The sequence below is a fragment of the Agelaius phoeniceus genome, chromosome 3 (genome assembly GCF_051311805.1).
Source record: "Agelaius phoeniceus isolate bAgePho1 chromosome 3, bAgePho1.hap1, whole genome shotgun sequence".
NCBI lineage: Eukaryota > Metazoa > Chordata > Aves > Passeriformes > Icteridae > Agelaius > Agelaius phoeniceus.
This window is the reverse complement of record NC_135267.1, coordinates 56,317,423-56,338,579: the sequence shown is the minus strand read 5'-3', so window position 1 is coordinate 56,338,579 and position 21,157 is coordinate 56,317,423. Positions and strand designations below refer to the sequence as shown.

Genomic DNA, 21,157 nt, shown 5'->3' with positions numbered 1-21,157 from the left:
AGCTCAAATGGTTTCAATTTTCTGTTCTTTTGAGACACTAGGTATAATGTCTTAACCAAGACTTAGACTCCACTGTGCTAAGGTTCAGACTCTGTAACTTTGTACACACAGAAATATTCATTACTTCCAAAAGACTGACTCTGCCAATGTTGCGCAAGAAATCTGTGAAGAGCAATGCACTTATGAAAGACCTGAATTCCAGTTAAAAAAAAAACAAACTACCTTTACTTCATCTTTGAATGTCAAGAAAATACAAATTAGAGTCTGCAACAATCTTTTCTAACCTTCTAATTCATGTAAAGTGGTCATTCTTCCAAAGAAAATTCCCAAACAACTTCCATGGATGTTGAAGCCAAGTTAAGGGAAACAGAAAGCTGCTCACACTGCTGATTACTACTGATTATCCATTTCCTTATTTATTTGTTTGTTTGTTTGTTTGATCAATAGTTTATTTCCTGCTACATTGATTGCTCAATCCCAGGATTGGTCCAGACTTACAGGTAAAATAGTCTTTTGGAACATTCTTTGCTCGAATGCGAGCTGCAGGCCCGGCATACAGGTAGAAATCCACCTTTTTGAAGTAATCAGTCATATATTCTAACTTCTTGCAGTAGGTCTTCTCCATCCCTAAAGGGCAACATAGAAACAGTTCTTTTTCATATGGCAAGGAAGATAAAGTGATTTATAAAATAGATTAACACTACTAACCCCACATATTTCACACAGGAAGAAAACAGTGACTCAGTAAAGTTAACTTGAAAAAAGAAGTATATACATTACCATGATCAGCTAAAACAATGAGGTTTACACATTTGTGCAGGTTTCTTTGTTTAAGTCCATCCATGAGCATCCCCACTGCTTTATCTGCTGCCTGTAAGGCTTTGATTACCTGTGAGATAAACCAGTTACATCTAAGATCCTTAAAGGCTGAACTTTCTGCCTTCATGCAAGTAAAAATGTAATACTTTTGGGTTACAAATTAGGCAACATTGAAGTACAGTGTAAACAACAGCTCTGAGGATTTGCCAGGCCATGTGCTTCTAAATATCACATAGTAATATAATTAAAGTTCAGTCTAAATATAAATATTAATTTTTTTTATTAGTATGATCTGAAATTATTTTCTGCCTGTCTGTTTGGTTAATGGTTCTTTTGATTCACACACAGTATGGGAATCATAACATTAGGCTCAACCACAAGCAAAAGTTCTTAACAAAAAGTCATAAAACAGTCATGGCAATTTTTCATCTACTATCCTTTTCAGGTCTATAAATTGGTTAAGTTCATACTACAACACCATTTTTAGTGCAATTAAGTATAAGAAAAATTTAGAAACTACTTACACCAGCACTAACTGGTCCAAATGAATGTCCAGAAGAATCTGGTTGTTCAATATATAAAGTGTATATATCAGGCCTTGAGTTAGAAATAAATAAGAATCGAACATTATGAGAATTTAGAGGCAGCACCTAAAGAGAACATTTTGATTTGAAAAAAAAGCAATATTAAATGACATTTTAAAAGGAATTATGAGTAACCTCATTAAACCTTGATAACAGTCCATACAGCAAATATAATCATCCAACTTCCTCTGAGTTTTATAATTAATCAACATGGGCTCTTTGAAGTTACACTTTCAGAAACAATATCCAGTGTCTTAACAGGTAACCAAAAATCACCCTGGAAAAATTCAAGATCTCAGACACCAGAGCAAACAATCCTTTTTGAGATGTAAATGGAACTACCATCTGAAAGAGCTCTTCCTGACTGAGCAGTGAGACTCTAGAGAGCATCTCCTAACTGCAAATACATTAGGATTTTATTAGCAAATTGCCATATAAAATATTTCATTTCTTTACATGTCACAAAGTTAACACCACGATCAGGACTGACATTTACTTTTCTTCCTGAATTACTTACTGCAATTGCTTTCATGTATTTAACCTTTCTTGTGCATTAGCCTTCATATAAAATCTTTCATCTACACATTTAGAATAAAACAGAATCAATGTTTCCTACAGGACATGCACCAAGAAAAAAGACAGAACAATCAAATAAAACTCATACAACAGTACATCCTGTTCAGATATATGTTCACTTTTTAATCTTTTGTACCTACAGTCTTATCATAACTATGATAAGATACAGAACAGGTTTAAGTTCAGCAAATAATCATTTAAAATGGTGAGGAAGATTCCATGTTTCACAAACACCAACATAAATTTCAATTGCTAAGCATTAAAACCCTTCTAAGCTATAGTCTCACAAAGCAGGTAGATATTACAAGGTGTTACCTCTCAGATTGGGCATTATCAAACCACTGCAGTATTCCTGAAATTCTCTCTTCATATGGAATAGAACTGAAAAGAAAAAAAAATACATTATAAAAGATATGATGTTAACAAGACTTTCTGACTAGCACTTCTACTTCCTAGATACAGAGAAAGTGTCCATACTCTAGTAATATATCAAAGTCACAGATCTGGAACTAAGAATGATGGATTTTAATAAGGTATAGCAATGAATTTTATTAATCTCCTTTTTAATTGAATATAAGTCACTTTAAGTGGTAAATTAGACAGATCCTGATTTTGCAAACACAAACCTGTGTTGGTGGCACCACTCATATTTAAAAATACATGCAAAAAAAGGTATTTTAAGTTGAGGAAATAAACCTGAAATACAAGGTAGAATAAAAAAAAAAAAAAAACATACAAGAACTAGGATTCAACAGGTGTGTGCACATTATCAAACATGCAAGCAAGACCAGAGGAAATTTAGAGCCCCTCTTCTTTCAGTTGCTTCCCTATCCAGTGGTCTCTCTCCAATAATTTCTGTCTCCCATAGCCTCTTGCCATGGCTTCCTAGTTTGTATTTGTTGTCTTAGGGTATAGGTTATCTGTAAGCTTATTCTCAAGTGCAAGTATTTTTAGAGTGCTATATATAACATATGTTGATTTTACGCATGGAAATATCGCAATCATTGGTGCAGCTTAGCAGTGGCTACTAATCATTTCCAGGATGCTCTCCTAGTGTTTTGCATTTGGCTAAGACTTCTAAACTGTCAAGGAGACCAGAATAGACAGTACCCTTTGACTTTCTCATTGTGAATCCCCTGAATGGTTTTGAAATTTTCAAGTATTTTTGGTCATTCCATGGCATAACCAGGATAATGTGACATGGTACTTATCTGTCAGACTTGTTTAAAAATCTTGTATTTCATTTCTTTCAACTGTCAAATAGCAGTTTGGATTTTTGGAGTAATCTGCAGGAATTTAGTACAAGCTGTATCAGATCTTACCCGTTGTATTTGACGTACAGGTTGGGGTATCTTCCCCCAATTGGAACATCAGAGCCTGGCCAAAAGAAGGTGCCTGCTTTCAAATTTTGGGACATTGCTGTCAGCCAGACCTTTGGGTAAAGATACAAACAAATGATTTTTTGTCACCACTGGAGGACTTCAGATCACAAAAGTAGAAATATGTGCTGCAAGCATGCATTTTTCCTTCTCCTTTCAGTTACCTAATGACCATATCTGATATGAAGTTTTGTTTCCTACATGCACATTCTGAAGAAAAACTAGTAGCATGGAAACCATGATGTTGTAATTTCCTGGAGAGTCTCAGCATAGAAAATGACATAGGTATTTCCATAAATGCCAATGGGCAGTGATCCCTTTTCCTGTGGCAAACCCCAGGATCATGAAGATGGAAGAAGCTGCCTTAGGGATATTCAGACTTGTCATTAGGAAACATTTTATTACACATACAACACAGGAACAGGCTTCCTAAAGAGGTTGTTGCGGCCCTATGTCTGTCAGTGTTTATGAGGCATTTGGACAACACCCTTAAAAATGTGATCAAATGTTTGGGCAGCCCAGAGTTGGTCAGGCAGCTGGACTAGATGATAACTGTTAGTCCATTTCAAATGAAATACTCTGTTATACTAGTTTCATTTTGTTTTGTATCTATTTCAGATATAGACACTAATTGTACGACTTTATTATAAGAGAGCATATTTATATTAATCCTAAAAAGTGCAGCTCTAATCTAAAAAGTGCAGGTTGTGTTACAAACCTGACAGAATCCTTTAGGAAAAAAACCAGCACCAGAATCTGGATATTTGGGTATATTATAAACATTCCTACACAGACACACAGACACAGACGCAGACACACATATACAAAAGTACATTAAGTAGGTATACTACATATTGCGTATATTTAGGGGTTTTTTTCAGCATTATTATTAGAGCTTGATATTACTAGGAAATTAATAATATTAATCATAACCATAGGTACAATTCAGGGTTGTTATGAAATGTGTCATATGTTATATATAATTGACATTTTTTTCAGAAATTAAGCTTTTTGCTACTCGCTTCCTTGCTTTTAAATGCCTGGACGTTTGCAAATAGATATGTGTAAATAGATGTAACTTGGAAACCAATTTCATTTTGTAGCAAGTCATCAAAAGACAAGCCAAAAAAAAAACAACTCCAAAATCAAATCATACTGAAAATTTACTGTGGCTGCTTGTGGCAAGAAGCCCATTCCAGTACTAGATGAAATAGTTCAGTTTTTTTTTTTACTAACTGCCACATGGAGTGAAAATTTTAAGTCTCAGAATTAATATTTTAAGAGTCCTTTTATTTTTCATAACAAGCAAATTATTTTGTAGGCAGCCTGTAATATGAAGCCTACAGGTTATCTAGTACTTTCTGCAAATATATTGTGTAGTTTTTAATTTTATTCCCTTTTTGATTTGTTTTATGATAGGACACAAACCACTCTGGGCATAAATACTGTATGACAAACAAACCTACTGGTTGCCCTTTCCACCACGCAGGTTTGAATTTTTCCTCCCCTGAAAGTGAGAAATGTGCATCCAAGCCTACATCATACATGTTGTTATCAATTATACCATGAGATTCTGGATACAATCCCTGTAAAACGAGAATAGACAAATTAAGATGCTTAGTCCTGAAATCAAATGGACCCTAAACTATGTTTCAATGCACACTGCTACAGTGTTGCAATTTTTAAAGAAAGTTTTTCTCTTAGAAGCAGAACGCTTTCCTAATTCGCACAGATCGTCTTCCTGCCAATGAAATCAGAGTGCCCATCAAATTCCCTTTTCCATATTTCCTTCCCAGCCCAATTAAAGCCGATGTGCTATAGATTAAGAACCCTGTGTGTCATGTGGCTGCATGTCAGCTGCCAAACCCACCCTAACAAGCACTATCATCAAAAGGCTGCGTCCTCACCCATGCTCACCCATATCCAATTAAACTGACAAGGATCAGGAATAAGCAGCTCACAGACCAGAGCAAGATGTATAGCCACACAGATCATGCCTGTATGTAACATCTCAGCATCTCTATCTCTCTCTGATAACTTAGCATGAGTTCCCACGTCCCACAAAAAGACAGGCACCACAAAATCCTTTCTGTGTAATCCAGATAATGAAAAGGAAAATCAAAAATTCTCACTTACTGTGACAATAGTATAGTGGTTTGGAAAGGTTTTTGTGGGGTAAACAGCTCTCATGTATTTTGAATGTGTGCCACATGTTTCTGCAACAGATCAGGGTATTAATATACATTTTCTTATATTTTTTTAAGTTGAAAACTAACAGTCTTAAAAACAAACAAAAATCACCACTATCAGTTGCTGCAGTTTTAGATGGAGAAATGTCACTCCAAAACAAGACTCATACAATCCTGGTGCCTCCTTGTGAGCTAAGCCTACTGTCCCATTGTAGTCAGTGGACCTGGACGCCCAATTCAGCTCCTAAATCCTAGAGGCCTATGGTCCTTTAAGAAATCTTTAATGATCCTGTCTGGCCTTCAGATGCTCCTCCTCCATCCTCCATTTATTTGGATTGGTCTGCCAAGAATATGTCTAAATGCAAATGTTCTGCCCAGGAGAGAATCCCACCCCAGGTGTCCTACCTGTATCTCCAAACATTGCATTATTTTTTTATCAATCAAAGGTTCTTAGCACACAAACATCTGTAATGTCTAAATCCACTGTAAGATTCAATTTATTTACCCACAAAACAAATACATGAAGACTGGAAGATGCCTTAATGATGTTTTTACATCTAACTCACATAGACAAAGTTCTATATTAAGCTGTAACCAGATGATTATTTCATTCATGCTAAAACACACTTTTTTCATTGATGTAGAGCATTTCAGCCAAAGAACAGAAGCTGATTTTAACTAAGCAACCAAAACAATGAAAATGTGAATTTTTCCAACAAAACTATTCCAGTGTGATACAGAAAAAACCCCAAAGGCTTAATAAAGAGTGTTTGAAGAATGCCTGAACAATTGAATAATTGAAAGATATGAGAAAATCAGAAAATTTTCTATGGGTTTCTCTTGCACAATAAAGGATCTATATTCATAATGTACATATTCTATAAGCTTGATTACCTTTACTGAAAGTTCTAGGTTAAAGGAGTTAATAGAGAGGAAAGATTTTATGCTACTAATGAACATTTCATTTTTTCTTTTGTAAGGAAAGAAATTTCCCTTTCCTGTAGATTTCTGAGAAATATAAGCATGAGTGTGCATAAACAATTGCTCAAGTTGACCACAAATATGAGCAATGCTGAATTAGACTGGTTTCAAAGGATTTCTTGGGAACAGAGACATAGAATGGTATTCGCTCCTTTTTCCAGTTTGGCATTCCCTTTTCACCTTGTTTCAAAAGACTGGAACTGACTACTGATTTCAGCATTCATGACTCCTTCACCGATTCAAGTTCCATCCAGTCAGAATGATGTCACAGAATAAACAATTAGCCAGAGAAGTCAGGTTTGCACATTAGTTCAAGCTCAATTTTCTGGATACTCTCATTATCCTCAAACAAGATTGTTAACTATTCCATAAAATGTAGTACTTCATAACATGTATGTGAAATTTTCAAAGGAGCACAAGAGAAACATAATGTAACATACTCAGGACTGATACAAATACCGTCAACTTAGACTATTGCTGCTGAGAAGAAATTACTAAATATGGAGACATTTTTTCCAGGTGTCTGGAGATCTGAGTTCCACAATATTCAGGAATTTTAACCAAGTATGCACTAATGGTCTCACTTTTTAGAGCGCTTTAAAGCACAAGCTAAAGACCTTCAACTTACTCTTCCTCACAATATTCAGAAATGCTGGAAAATGGTTAAGGCTCAAGGTTACTTGAGCCTTATTGCAATAATGTCAACATACTAACATCTTAAAATTTCTGACTTGAAAAAAAATTTCCCCATAACACAATGCATTATACTTCAATGTTCCACTCCTTATCAGCAATTCATCTCCTTTTTAATGCAGTACTGAGGGTGCAGGAAATGCTTATCTGGAACTTTTTCTCAGTTCTAAAAAAGTATTTTAAAGTAAATTTCAAAGTGTGTATTTAATAAAAGCTGTTGACCAATATTAGAGGCCTTGTTAAAAAAAAGTCATGTTTGCTGTGCAAATATAAGAAGCAATGCAGAATATATAAAATAATGAAAATATACAACTAATGAGAGAGGCCTGGTTTGTGATTTTTTTACTGCTGAGCAACCTGTATGCATGACAGTAGCAAAAGGGACCAGAGAGGTTGCATGCAGACTTTGAAAGAAAACAGTCAAAGCACCCTTGGTAACTTACTGAGTTTTTCAATATTTGGCAGCAAAGAACTCCAAGTTTCCAAATATTCTGCTCTAAACCCATCCATTGAAAAAAGGATAAGTGGTGGGAGAGTAAATCTACAAGAAAATATAAATTTATCATTATAAAGAAGTTCGGAGAGTTGGTGACTTATTAAGATTTCTAACAATATAAATTCAGCTTTAATAAGCAGGATCTAGTGTATTCATATGCATCCCAGAATGAATAACACAGTGTGAGATAAAGAAATTGTTCAATATTGAGAGCAAATAATAATAATAATAATCCTTCTGGTAAGAAACCAGAGGAGGAATAAAATACAAGAAATCATTTCAGTTATAATACTTTTTAAAAGTTACATATTGCCATCAGGCAGTAATCACTATCCTAGTTTGTTCTTATTAACAGTGGTCTTCCCAAAACACAGAAGCACACTAACATCAATAGTTTGTACAAAGACAGTCTGCATAAAACAGCTCACTGATTTGAAACTGAAATTAAATAGATCTTTATACTGCAAAGTAGTGTACAGCACTTAAAGAAGCCCCTCTCCACTACTTTCCAAGCTTTAGCCTACAAAACTCTGTTAACTCAATAAGTTATTTGTTAACCTAAAAAGTGTACTTTGATACCTATTTTGGGAGGTGCATGCAGGAACCACAGAGATGTCACAATGCTAATGGTCTTACTGTTATAATTAAACTAAGTTGGAAGTAAAATCAAATAAAATCATGGATAATGTCACAAATACCATAACTGAACCAGAAATTAATTAATCTTTCTTCAAGGACAACTTTTAAATGTTGTTTCTGTCTAGCTTCTACCCACTATTCTGAAATCCTGTGCAAATAGCAATATTTTTTCAGCATTTGTAGATATACAGCTACTTCATAGCTGTCTTATCTTCATAGCTACCTTTCTTCCTGCAAATAATTGGATCAAAAATCCCCTGAATAACTCTGTTGCCTAAAGAATTGCAGTCACAGATTCTATCTGTTATTACAGACTGCATAAGGTGACTTATCTGAGTTGTCAAAGATACAATATGGTAACAAAAAATGGACTATGAACAATTTGTGATAAATGAACCTTGAGATAACTCTAACAATTTTTCCAGGTCTTTGCTGAATTTCAATCTGAATTTGAACTTCTGCACTCTGCCCTAAACTCTAAATGATCAATGAATGGCAAAGGTTTTAAAAAGAACAAACATTCCTAGTCAAGAACCATTTCTACAGAATATTCCTCAGGGCAGGGACTTTAGTCTCCATAAATATGAAAACCTGTTTCAGAATACTGGAGTATTTCTGACCATTGCAAAGATTTTATTTGCTAAGAGGACAAATTCCTTTATCCTACCCGTCTGGACACTGAGGAGTTTCAACTGACACACATGGTTCTTCTACCCAAGAGGTTTCACCTAAAAGGAAAAAAAAAAGTACTGAGTTAGCACTGAACCCCACCACCACCACCAAAAAAAGCAGCTGCCTGGATGATCTTTTTAAAGCTCTTCTTTTAACATTTTCTGCTTCAACAGAAACCTAGATCTAAAGACACCTTTACTTTAGAAACAATTTGGTGCAACCCATCAAGCCCTCAAACCCTGAAAGGACTAGTGCTCACAACTGCAAGTCAAAAACAAAGAACATATGCTACACAGAAAAGCAAAGAAACAAAATGAAGAAGAAAACACTATGAAAGCTTAGCCTTTTATTGAGTTTTAAATTAAAAATATTTAAACTGTATCCTGTCCACACTGGGCTACTTATTCCTTTTTCCTTTTCTGCGTACCACTGACACATTTAGAGCCAAGCCCAGGGCTCCCTTTAGTACTTCTTTTCTTTCTGTATGTTGTGGTTTAACTTTTTTTAGCTTTAATCTACATTTAGTTAACAACTATAATTTTGCAGGAGTTGCCTTAGATTTATCCCCTTCCGCAATGCAAAGGAATTCTGATAACAGATACCATGTCACCATCATACTCCTCAAGTGTCATTCCTATAACTGAATTATATCTGCACTATTCTTTATGTGTTTAGCTGGAGTCAGTATCAAACAATTATCCATGAACAAAGATATTCAAAAATAAGTAAAACGTAAGAAATCCAATCTAAAACCAGATTTGTAATAAAAAGGATGGGAAATTTTAAATTAGAGATGACTACTACAATATATACTTCATATTGTCTCCATCTATTTTGGAGGGAAAAAAAGAGGAAAAAAAAGAATAAAAGGAAATAATCCAAAGCCCCCACATGGTATACTTCTGCAATATCCAAATCATTCTATCTCATGAATGACATAATTCACAGCGTCCTGCAGATACAGCATTTTTCACAATGAAAAATACCAAAATCTTCATCTCAAAATATTAATTTTTCAAAATGCCAGTCAGACCCTGGTCTTGAGAAACAAATTCATCTACCTTTATATTTTCAATGTTTGCCCATCTATTTCATGCAAAAATTTATACATAAAACTTTTTGATTTTGATTTACCTTTGCAAATGCTGTAGTAATTTACACAGCAGTCTTTTTTCTGCAAGCAGTCATCTGAACAAGAACAGTGACTTCCAGGTATTCTTGTCTCACCACAACGGAAATTAGTGCACATCCAAGATCGGGCTTAAAATTGGAAGGAAAAAAACTATGATTCAGTTCACCTCATGTGAACTTCTTTGCATGGAAATCCTTCAAACACGTAAAGAAAAAAAATTGTTATTTATGTGTACTGTTTGAGTTGCTTTAGAAGTTTGCTCTGGAAAGAAAACTCAAAATTTCATTCAATGCAAAAAGACAATTTCTTTGGCCACTGAACAGTAACACAGAGTCATAAAATAATTTATTTTACAAAGGTATCCCCAAAGTCATCTCCCTCAAAGCCTTCCATCTTTCCAAAAAGATCTAGGGAAAAAAACCATACCAAACAAAACAAAACAAAAAAAACCACCACTCCCTATTTTGTTTACAGAGGAGAAAGAGAAGCAAACTGATCTTTTTCATGCTCTTGCACATGAGTTACAGCAGAGAGAAAAAAAAGAGAAGTAAGGGCTGAAGTGGGCAGAAAAAGTAATAGGGATGAGGAAATGTCTGAGCAGCTGCTGGGAAAGCAGAACAGCAACTGGAGAGGAGCCTGGCCTCAATGCAGAACCAGGCTATTCCCCTGGAAGATGAGTGGACTCCTCCCATCCCACGCACCCACCAAGGTCTGCATGAGGCTGGAGAGCACAACTGACTGGGACACACCCCCTTATTTTCAAATGTGCAAGAGGTAGTGGCACAACAGGGCTGCTTCAAGGTCCCTGTTTAAAGATAACCCATTATTTCTGCTCATGCTCATCTTCAGCTTTGTAAGTGCTATGAAATATGCATGGAAAATGCTCTGGTTATCAATAAGGGGCAAAAATACAAGGGTCTGATTTGAGAAAGATGCAGGAAGATTTTGTGTCCTGCCAGGTCACCAAGTTACAGCTCTCTAGCCACCTGATTACAGAGGCAGCTTGACTCTACCACATCAACCTGAACAGGAAGAATAACTTTACTATGAGGGTGACAGAGCACTGGAAAGGTTACTCAGAGAGGTTGTGGAATCTCCTTTCCTGGAGACATTCAAAAGCCACCTGGACGCAAGCCTTATGAGTATGTTCTATAGGATCTTGCTTCAGCAGGGAGGTTCAACTAGATTACCTCCAGTGGTCCATTCCAACCTTAACTATTCTGTGATTTTGTGATTTTTGTCACATTTCCATCCCTAGGAAATGTGACACGACTTCTGTGTATCTGCATAAACATGACAATTACCCATTTTCTATTCCAGTCGCATGAAGAAAAAAATTCAAAATAAAATGGACACCAGTGAGCACTGCCTGGAGAGGAACTTACTTGGCTCTACGCAGGTGTCCTCATAGTCCCAGCAGCAGTCCTGACGCTCCTTGCAGCCGCTGTCACACTGGCAGCCGGGCACATCTTTCCTGTGTGGCTCACTGCACTTGTGTCTGCAGCTGACTGTAGGGAGAAGGCAGTGAGGCTGAGTGCTCAGATAGCCCTATCCCCCATCATGGGTACAGGCTGCAGAGAGAGATGTGCTGAATAATTCCCCAAATCTGATTCCCTAGCCATTTTCCAATATAGTCCTCAGCACACGGGCCAACAGGATGGAAGCAAGGCTGTAGGAATCCCTCTGGGAGCTGAAGGTCTGGCAGCTGTTGGGACCATGCTGGCCCAAAGCCTGGGGCAGGGCTGCTTCTGCAACAGGTCTCTGCAGGAGCACTGGCACAGGAGCAATGCCAGGGTGTCCCACTTATTGCTGGCTGGGGGCTATGTACAAATCACAACGGGACGGGACTGCTAGGAACGTGCCTTGAGCTGTTTTATTTTCTAGCATCAGTCTCATTACATGGTTATGACAATGGGAAGAAGATGCTATCAGCTCACGTCTCAGGCAGCAGACAAAGAACTTAATGTACAACTTACTTGAAAAGTTTTTTACTAATCACACAAAGTAAAAGCATATTGACAGTAGTTTTATCTAACTGCTATAAGCACATGTACCTTCTGTTAAAACAATGCTTGCTTATTTCAAATACCATACCTGCTTCTAAGCCTTAAAACACAATGCACAGAGCTCCATTATTAAGCTTAAAACTTCCTAATATCTTGCTAGATATACTTTTCTGCAGCTTAGGTAGTTATTCTAGACAAGCGTTAATACACAGACCATTGTTCTATTTGTCCTTACTTTTCTACTTTTTACATAATTTTTCTACTGACTTATCTCATGGGTACTGCTTAGCTCTAATCACAGTTCTGCTGTCTCTGAGGCCTGCCTTTTGCAGCTTTCTCAAAACCCTCTGATTTTATGGATTCCCACACCACTCTGCCTGCATGAGGAAGGGGAGAGTGGCATCTCCCCTGCTCATTTCTCTGTCTGAAATAAAAGAGGAGGACGGATTCCCACTTTGGATGTTCTGTAATAGACCTGCATGGGACAGAAGCTCCCTCAGGGCAGGGTACCAGAGCCATGGGGGCTCCCCAGGGGCAGCAATCAGGAGCCATCCCACCACTCCAGCCTGGAGCAGGGCAGGTGAGGCAGCACAAGGGCAGCCCCACACCAGGCACTGGCACTTCTGTGACAACAGGGACAGGTCAAGGCCAGGTTGTTGGCCCATGGATGGGACTGGATCAGCAGGACTCATGGCTGAGCAGGGCAAGGTTGGGGCAAGCTGGAGCCATCCTTGCTGGGACAGTGCTTGGACAGGGGCAGTGGGGCCCTGGGCAAGGTGGGGACAGCCCAGGGGAAACTCCTTTCCTGGAGACATTCAAAAAGCTTATTGCAGCACTCAGGACTCTGACAATCCATAAAGCTTATTGGAGCACTCAGGACTCCGACAATATCTCTGCTACTTTATCATTATCATGTCCCTTAAAAATCTGTATGTTGAGCTGTTCTAATTAAAACAAAGAAAAGGGTCCAAAATATGGGCCTGGCATTGAAAGTTGAGACAAGTATTCCACAACACATCTCTGACACCTTTGAGAAGGGTGAAGGGACAGCTCTGGGTCTCCTGAGGACACCTGAAGAAAACCCCAAATCTCCAAAGATCACTCGCAGTTCCACACCAGCCTCCACATGGACAAGCCTTGTATCTACATTCTCTGTACTCCACTTTGTAGAGCCAATGCAGAGCTAAAATAATTTTCAAATTATCAAAACCCAATTACGGTTCCATTTCTTCTTATTTGCTAGGGCCCATGCTATTGAAAGTCTTCAGAAGGGTCTAAGACTTGATGAGCTACTAGGAAAACAAATACAATATGTGTTGATTAGCAATGAGAAATGTGCAATGAGAATGTGCTTCCTTGAACTCCTCCAGAAGGTATTACTATTGTCTTGATTCTAAAGGAGGTGTTTTATTTAATTCACAGTGTGCTGCATTTGTTTGTTCTCACCTAGGCTGACCCCCTGACATCAAACATTACTTTTATTTCGTAACTAAAAAATACCATTCCACTGAATCAAGCCACTACCCCCTTTTTACTGTAGCTTTACAGACTCTCAAGTTCTCAAAATATTCATAATCTGTTTTAGCATCAGCCCACTGAACTATGACAAATATACTGAAGATGATCCTATGATATTACTTTCATGAAATATTGTTTAAGTAATAATTATATATAATAGGATATATTAATATATAATTATATATAATAGGATAATTGCAATAATTATATATATAAATATATATAATAGGATAACATATCCCAAATTTTCAGGAAGTGATAACTTAATAAAGCTTCCAATGTGCCACGAACTAGGCTTCACACATTTGGAAAGATTCAGCAAGGCAATTGGCGATTTAGGATAGGTTTTTCAAGTATAGATTGTGAGTGTTCAATTTTTATACTATCGAACTGGAAAGAACTTCGCAAGAACTTTATTTTCACAGGTAGTGACTTTTCACAGATCATTTACATTACACTATATAAAAGAGCCTTTGCTGAAAGCCTTTGCCAGATCCAGATCGTTGGTAATTATGCTGAAAGTATCATAAACATACCTTGCTCCTGGTTTCCACGGTTGAGTCCTAGTCCTAAACCTAGTCCCAGGGATACAACCACCAAAGCACACAGCAGAACCTGTCACACAGACACAGGGAAACCAATGTTACAACTGTGATAAATTGTTTTGTTTATTAGAAATTAACTCTTACTAATATTTCTATGAATGCATGATTTAAGAACTAATCATTTCTCTGAAGTCCTTCATCAAAAAATTGAGCCTGAAGATAGGAGAGGCACAATAGTTATAACCTTAGAATCTGAGGTCCTAATGCTGCACTTTTAACCTGTGGCCAGTTGCGATGTTGTAATTGAGGAAAACTTTGCTGGAGAAAAGAAAGCAGGAAGTAATCAGTGTATTTATCTGTTTTGCATAGGCTTTGCCTGTACAAATAAAGGCAATCACTTTTATTTATCTTCTGTATTTACCTGATATGATCACAAGGATTCCTTAAGAAATTTAGCTGGATTGAGGCTGCAAGTGTAAAATTTCACATGCCAGTTTCTTAAAATAAGTCACCTTGTTCGTAAGGTTAGAGGAAATTGGAAGGAGACTAACAGCCCAAGGAAACTCCATAACAGAAAGCAGCATAACTTTTGGGAGACTGGGGGAGAGCTGAGAAAGCCTCTATTCATCAATAGACACAAAGCTCAATAGACCAAAGACAAATGGCAATTCATGCTGGCTGAAAGGTGCAGAGAAAAGTGGCAACCTTCTCAGAGTATTTTGTGATATGTTCACTTTACTCTTCACTAAGATAATCATGGGAAAGAAAATGCATATCACAGAAAAAATCACCATGAAAAAGCCCAGTTTATGTCCCATTTTAGCCTCAGAGCTTTTGTCTTCTGCCATTTCCAGTAATCAAACAGCTGATTCCTGGAACTACTAAGGTTAAAAATAAAGTAGAAATGAGGGAGGATTACTCTCAAGCTCAGTATAATTGTAATGGAGCCTTTTATCTGAGACTACAGCAATTTTCAGGAACTGAGAACAACTGCCCATGCATCCCTTATCTTTGTTGCTGCCTGTCCTGCCTTGCGGGTGCTGGGCCAAAGTGTGGCAGCAGGGAGGGCTGCTCAGTTCTCAGGTGGGTGTACAACTGATTTATTTCTCTGGCAGCACCAAACACTAGCAATGCCATAGTTACTTCCTTCATACTTTCTCCTTCTCAACTTTACTTTCTTCCCGCTACTTACTCACAGGTTTTTGTACAGATGTACCTCAAAAGGAGTGGAAATGGGACTGGTGAGAGAACTGGATGAGAGAGACAGATGGAGTAAGGATGTGTGGAAAGATTACCCAAACTAGCAGAAATGCTGAAGTCCCCTGAAGAGAGACCTCAGGTGTGAAGGCAGCAGTTTAATCCTACAACCAGTCAGCAGGCTCTGAGAATAAGGGTGTTAGGGTGTTCTTTTGGGCTAGACCAGCAGGCACTCTTTCTGGGCAGGGAGGCTAACACTGCCAAGTGTTTCACTGAGCACAGATAAGCCTAATCACCGGGGCATGTACTTTTCACCTCAAAGACACTGTGGTTTTACCCTTCATTTGACTAAAACTCACATTTGTAATTGAAATAAATCGATCCTACTAAATTGAAGTACAAGTTAAAATACAGCTACTATAGCAACAAACATTTCCACTTCTTCAAGTAATAAGACTGCTGAAGTAAAACCCAAAAATTCCTATTGGGTATACAGATAAGATGATGCATTTATTATAACATTTACATAAACACCCTTGATTTTGGGACATTCATTCTTCAGGTGAAATAACTTTGGGAGCACCTATTCAAATCCTCAGGCTTTCCACAGCTAACTTCTATGACCAAATTCAGAATTACAACTACTTATTCTTAGAAAAGTTGTTCCTAGGGCATATGCTCTGTTTGCTGGAGGACTTACAATGTGACTCCTCTGCCTAAAGTTTCAGGAAGAAGTTGCCAAGAAAGTATTTCATGCATTAGATTTAGCAAAAACATAAATTGTGTGGAATATTAACATTTTACACCTCCAATATGTAGATTGTGAGTTTTGCATAAGCAGGCATTTGAAAACTAGCACATCTGAAAGAATGAATATGTTTTAGGATACTTAAATTTCTCACTTTACTCTTCTAAGTACCTCTTGAAGGTATAATTTACTTTCCTTTATAGTTATGCAGTTTTCCCACATTCTTTCTCATGACTCATTTTTAATTGATGACTTTAGGAAAAATATGTCTGATATTTCATCTTCTTTTTTTTTTCACAGTTTCCAGTATTTCCCTCATATTTTATGCAATCCTTGCACAATGCAGCCTTAAATAGGAAATTGTACTACGTGAAATTGTTCTGATGACATAGAGCTGAAAAGCACAGTAGCTTGACTCTCTTTTTTATAGGGCTGTTTTCAAAATTAAGTTGCAATTTTTTCTAAAATCAGTATTTGTAGTTCTCTCTAAATTTCAATTTACAAAGGCAAGAGCTTGTGCAAACATATATACATATTTAATCCTTGTTTCTATTGTGGTCACAAACAGAAGATACATGAAAATATTTTAAAAACTTAACAAAAAGCCTATACTTCATTGTTTACAAGGCAGCTGCATAGCTCTTAAAGCCTCAGGGAAGAGGTGAAGAGTTGACACGATATTTGAGATGTTGGACTGAAAATACTGTACAAAACATTTCATTAGGCTTTTCCCATGCCTTGCTTCCTGAGTGTTTTTTGCCAATGACTTGACTATAGGTTCTGTTTTGTTAATGACAAATATAAAGATGCAAAAGTAAGCAAAAAGAAAGTGTGGTTGCTTTGGCCACAAACACATCTGTTTTGAGACAATATCTAAAACTAAGTATCAAAGCAATGTCTTCACTATGCAAAAGAACTGTCAGGTTAATGACAGTTAACAACAAAAACTCCCAGTAAAAAAAATTGCTTCATAGGTACTAGAAGAACTTTAGAAATGTGCCAGTGAAGCTAGTGCAGTTTCAGTGACACACTCATGCAGTAAAATTTTAACTACCAATTACTAAGCTACCCCAAATGATTATACTGATACAATGAAACTTCAAAAAATCCTGCAGATTTTAGAATTGTTAAAGTGGCAGCCCTGAAGAGCAGCACCTACTTACAGCACAGATGACTTTGTATTTCAAGACGGTTTTTTTCTTCGCATACTCTTTTGATTTTAAAGACATCTCCTCTGGATATTCTCTGTGATCCTCAAGTTCCATTTTGTCGAGTCTGCCACTCGTCTGCGTCTCCTGCTTTCCTCACTCCCCCAGCTGTGTCAGCTGCAAGTGAGAGGCTACTCCGTCTTCAAGAGTTCTAGTACTTTGCTCATAGGTCTTTTTATGAGATCTCAGCTCTTGCATCCGTGTTAGGCTTGCAGGAAGCCAAAGCAAGCAGGAAAACTACTCTGAAAGGTCAAAGGCTGAAAAACACTCATCTGTGTTTAGGGAACCTGACTGTTCAAGATAAGAACGGCATTAGGCAAACACTTAAGTGAAGATTAGAATTAAGTGTTGCTAAGCAATAAAATGCTAAAATACTCAAGTACTCAACTATTTGGTTAAAAGCTTGTCATCCAGAGAATTTATCCTCAAAGAAAGTGTTAAATATACGAAACCAGTACGAAAGGAGATGGTTTCGCATTTCGTGTTCTGTGTCACGCCTATGTATTCAGATCCCTTTCCTTATTTAGCATCAGAGGATTTCTCCCTGTTAGTTTCAATCCATCTTTGTCTCAACTTCTTTCCCCTTCTTACACCGTTTTATTCCCAGCACTTATAACTGCACTAATTAAAAACAAAATGTATACAGCCAAATAAAATTCAATAAAAAAATAAAAAGGTTTTGTTTAAGTACAATTTAAAATCTATTTGTTTTTCATCTTGGTGGATACTGGAAGGATTGGCTGTTATGAAAATGTACCTTCAAAGCCTACTAGGACTATGATGAATATGTAACTATTCAGATGTTGATCTGATTCCAAATTTGAGCATCACATAAGCTGCAACTTATAATAATCAAATTTATAATGTTTATAATTATATAAAAAAATCCAAAGCTTGAATCTATACAAGCTGGTATGAAGAAAATTAATTCCACTGCAACCCAAATTTGTAATCTTATTCTATACAATTTGTATTATGCTTAAGTCCCACATTATACAGTACCTCCCCATTAATCACACTCACACACACACACATCATCATCATCATCATCATCATCATCCTTTAATTTAAACAGATATCACTCTCTTACTCTACGAGACGTTTTACCCCTGTTAAACGCCCATATTGAGTTCCCTTCTTCCATGACCAGGGTTCCATGTCTTGTGGTGATTTCTCAGGAATGGAGGTGTGTTGTGAGGAGCTACTGGTTGCCAAAACCTATTCATGTTGGGTAAAACCTGTAGGTTGTGACGCTCACCCTCTGCTCATGCGGCTTCTGCTATAGTGCTTCCCATACAACACACAACTAAAACAATGAGTTACAACACTTAAACATTGTTTCCACTTCAATTTCCACACCTGGGGACCTTGAAGGAGGCTATAAGGTTCCTTAACCAACTCCTCCTCTTACCATACTGGTATGGACTTACTCCCAGGCTGCAGACTTTCCCTTGATTGGAAAGCTGCTCTGCAGAAGAGGACCTTAGGGTACTGGTCAACAGCAGCTGGACATCAGCCAGTGTGTGCCCAGGCAGCCAAGAAGGCCAGTGGCATCCTGGCTGGGATCAGCAATAGAATGGCCAGCAGGACTGGGGCAGGGATCATCCTCCTGTTCTCAGCACTGGTGAGGCCACACCTCCAGTGCCATGTCCAGTTCTGGGCCCCTCACTGTAAGAAAGACATTGAGGTGCTGGAGTGTGTCCAGAGAAGGGCAGTGGAGCTGGGGAAGGGTCTGGAACACAAGTCTTAGGAGAAATGGCTGAGGGAGCTGGAGGTGTTTAACCTCCAGAAAAGGAGGCTTAAGAAGGAAATTTATCATCACTCTCTGCAACTACTGAAAGGAGGTTGTAGCCAGGTGGGCCTCTTCTTCCAGGTACCAAGTAACAGGACAAGAGGAAAAGGCCTCAGGTTGCTCTTAGGAAAAATTTCTTCCTCGAAAGTATTGTCAAGCATTGGGGCATGGCTGAGTCACCATCCTTGCAGGTATTTAAGACATGTACATGTGGTGCTTAGGAACATGATTTAATGGTGGACTTAGCAGTCTTTTCCAACCTAAATGATTCTATGATTCTATTATTTAAGGGTTTAACTGCTCCGCTATGGACATATCCACAGCCCCAGACACTTTGGGGTTTACCTGCTCCAGCCTGGTGTTATTCAGAGCTCACCTGAACCTGAGTTCAGACTATAGTTACAACATGCCTACAGCAGTACAGGAACAGCAGTAATGACCAGGCCATCTGTCAGCCCAGGCACGTGGCCAGTGGTGTTATCAAAATGTTCCTAGGCACAGGAAAGAGAAGATAAGGACTATGGCATATGGCAACCACAATCACTCCATTCTAATATAGTGCAAAGCAAGCAAGTCCTCTGGTGAGAGCAGCAGCCTGCCAATAAATAGCTCAAACAGCTGTAACAGCTGTAAATCCAGTGGAGTGCATTCCTATCAAATCTCTCATTATCTTCAACCCCTCTGGCCCCACACTGGGTGCCAAAAAGCACACTTGTGGGTTAATCTGAGCAGGCAGCACAGCCCCACACACAGCCATTCACACTGTTCCCTGCTGCAGGAAGCAGGGAAGAACAGGAAGGGTAAAAAAATGAGAAAATTTGTGAGTTGAGACAAAGAGTCACAAAGACAGTTTAATAGGTAAAGCAAAGCCATTCAAATAAACAAAGCAAAATCACTTCATGGCTACTTCACATCAGCAGGCAGGTGTTCAGTCACTTTCAGGAAGGCAGAGTTCCACCACATGTCATAATTACTTGGGAAGGCAGACACCATGGCTCTGACCATTCCCTATGCCTTCCTTTTTTTCCCCCAAAGTTTTATTGCTGAGCACAGCATCATATGGTGTGGGGTGTCTCTTTGGTCAGCTGGGGTCTGTATCCCCTGCCAAGAGGGGGATACAGACCCCAGGGTACAGAGGATATCCCAGAGGATACAGAGGTCTGTATCCTCTTGTGCACCCCATGCTACTCAGAGAGAAGGCTCTCAGTCTGTTTGAGCACTGCTCAGCAACAGCTACAGTGAACAGGATGTGATCTCATATACCTGATTTTGCTACTTTTACCCAACCATTGCTCTAACTTGACATATGTTATTGTTCTCATGATGAATTACAACATTCTAGAACATTTCTCACCAATAAAATCTGATCATGAAACTTAATAAATATTAACCAAGAACCCAAACTTTTCTGTTTCAAGATCAAGGGCCTCATATGTTAAAAATACTTATTTTCATTCCTACCAAAAGAAAAATTGCATAAAAAACCCCAAACAACCCATATGATCAGTACATAAGACTAAAAAAACAGCAAGGAAGAAGGAAATAATTATCCTTTTTGCTCTCAATTACTAAATTACAACTTTGAGTGACCGTTCTGCATACAGACTGACATGACACTATGCGAATGCAGAGTGAGGGTATGGAAAAACCCATTCCCCCATATTTACACTGCAGTCACTGCAGTCCTCAGTTCATCTGACACTTTCAGAAAGAAGGAGTTTTTAAAGAACACAGGCAGGATATGTCCGCCATATACATGTTAACAAGCATGTCAGGAAAATGGGGAGAGTCGTTTCTGAATAGCACTGTGTTGTAGACACTTTCAATTTTCACTGCTAAGAAGCCACGAGTCTTCCAAGGCCATGAAGAACTAGACAGTCTCTACACACCATGACACTAATTTGTCATCTATCTTCTAAAATGAATGGCACTCACTCAGGAAAAAGAATTTCTAAATTTAACCATTTTTCTCATAAATGTTTC

General features: G+C 38.0%; 1 protein-coding gene across 1 annotated transcript in view; it reads right to left on the bottom strand.

Annotated features, from left to right (window-relative positions):
• ENPP3 (ectonucleotide pyrophosphatase/phosphodiesterase 3) overlaps positions 1-17,588 on the bottom strand; it is a 35,046-nt gene extending 17,458 nt beyond the window's left edge. Inside the window, exons 1-13 of the mRNA XM_054628998.2 lie at positions 17,338-17,588; positions 14,221-14,299; positions 11,546-11,668; positions 10,163-10,288; positions 9,024-9,084; positions 7,665-7,762; positions 5,495-5,574; positions 4,825-4,944; positions 3,302-3,411; positions 2,295-2,360; positions 1,344-1,416; positions 781-889; positions 499-627 (exon numbers count right to left, since the gene is read on the bottom strand). Coding sequence (XP_054484973.2) covers positions 499-627; positions 781-889; positions 1,344-1,416; positions 2,295-2,360; positions 3,302-3,411; positions 4,825-4,944; positions 5,495-5,574; positions 7,665-7,762; positions 9,024-9,084; positions 10,163-10,288; positions 11,546-11,668; positions 14,221-14,299; positions 17,338-17,439 — 1,276 coding nt within the window. The 5' untranslated portion in view covers positions 17,440-17,588. The remainder of the gene's footprint in view (positions 1-498; positions 628-780; positions 890-1,343; positions 1,417-2,294; positions 2,361-3,301; positions 3,412-4,824; positions 4,945-5,494; positions 5,575-7,664; positions 7,763-9,023; positions 9,085-10,162; positions 10,289-11,545; positions 11,669-14,220; positions 14,300-17,337) is intronic.
• Between the last annotated feature and the right edge of the window lie 3,569 nt (positions 17,589-21,157).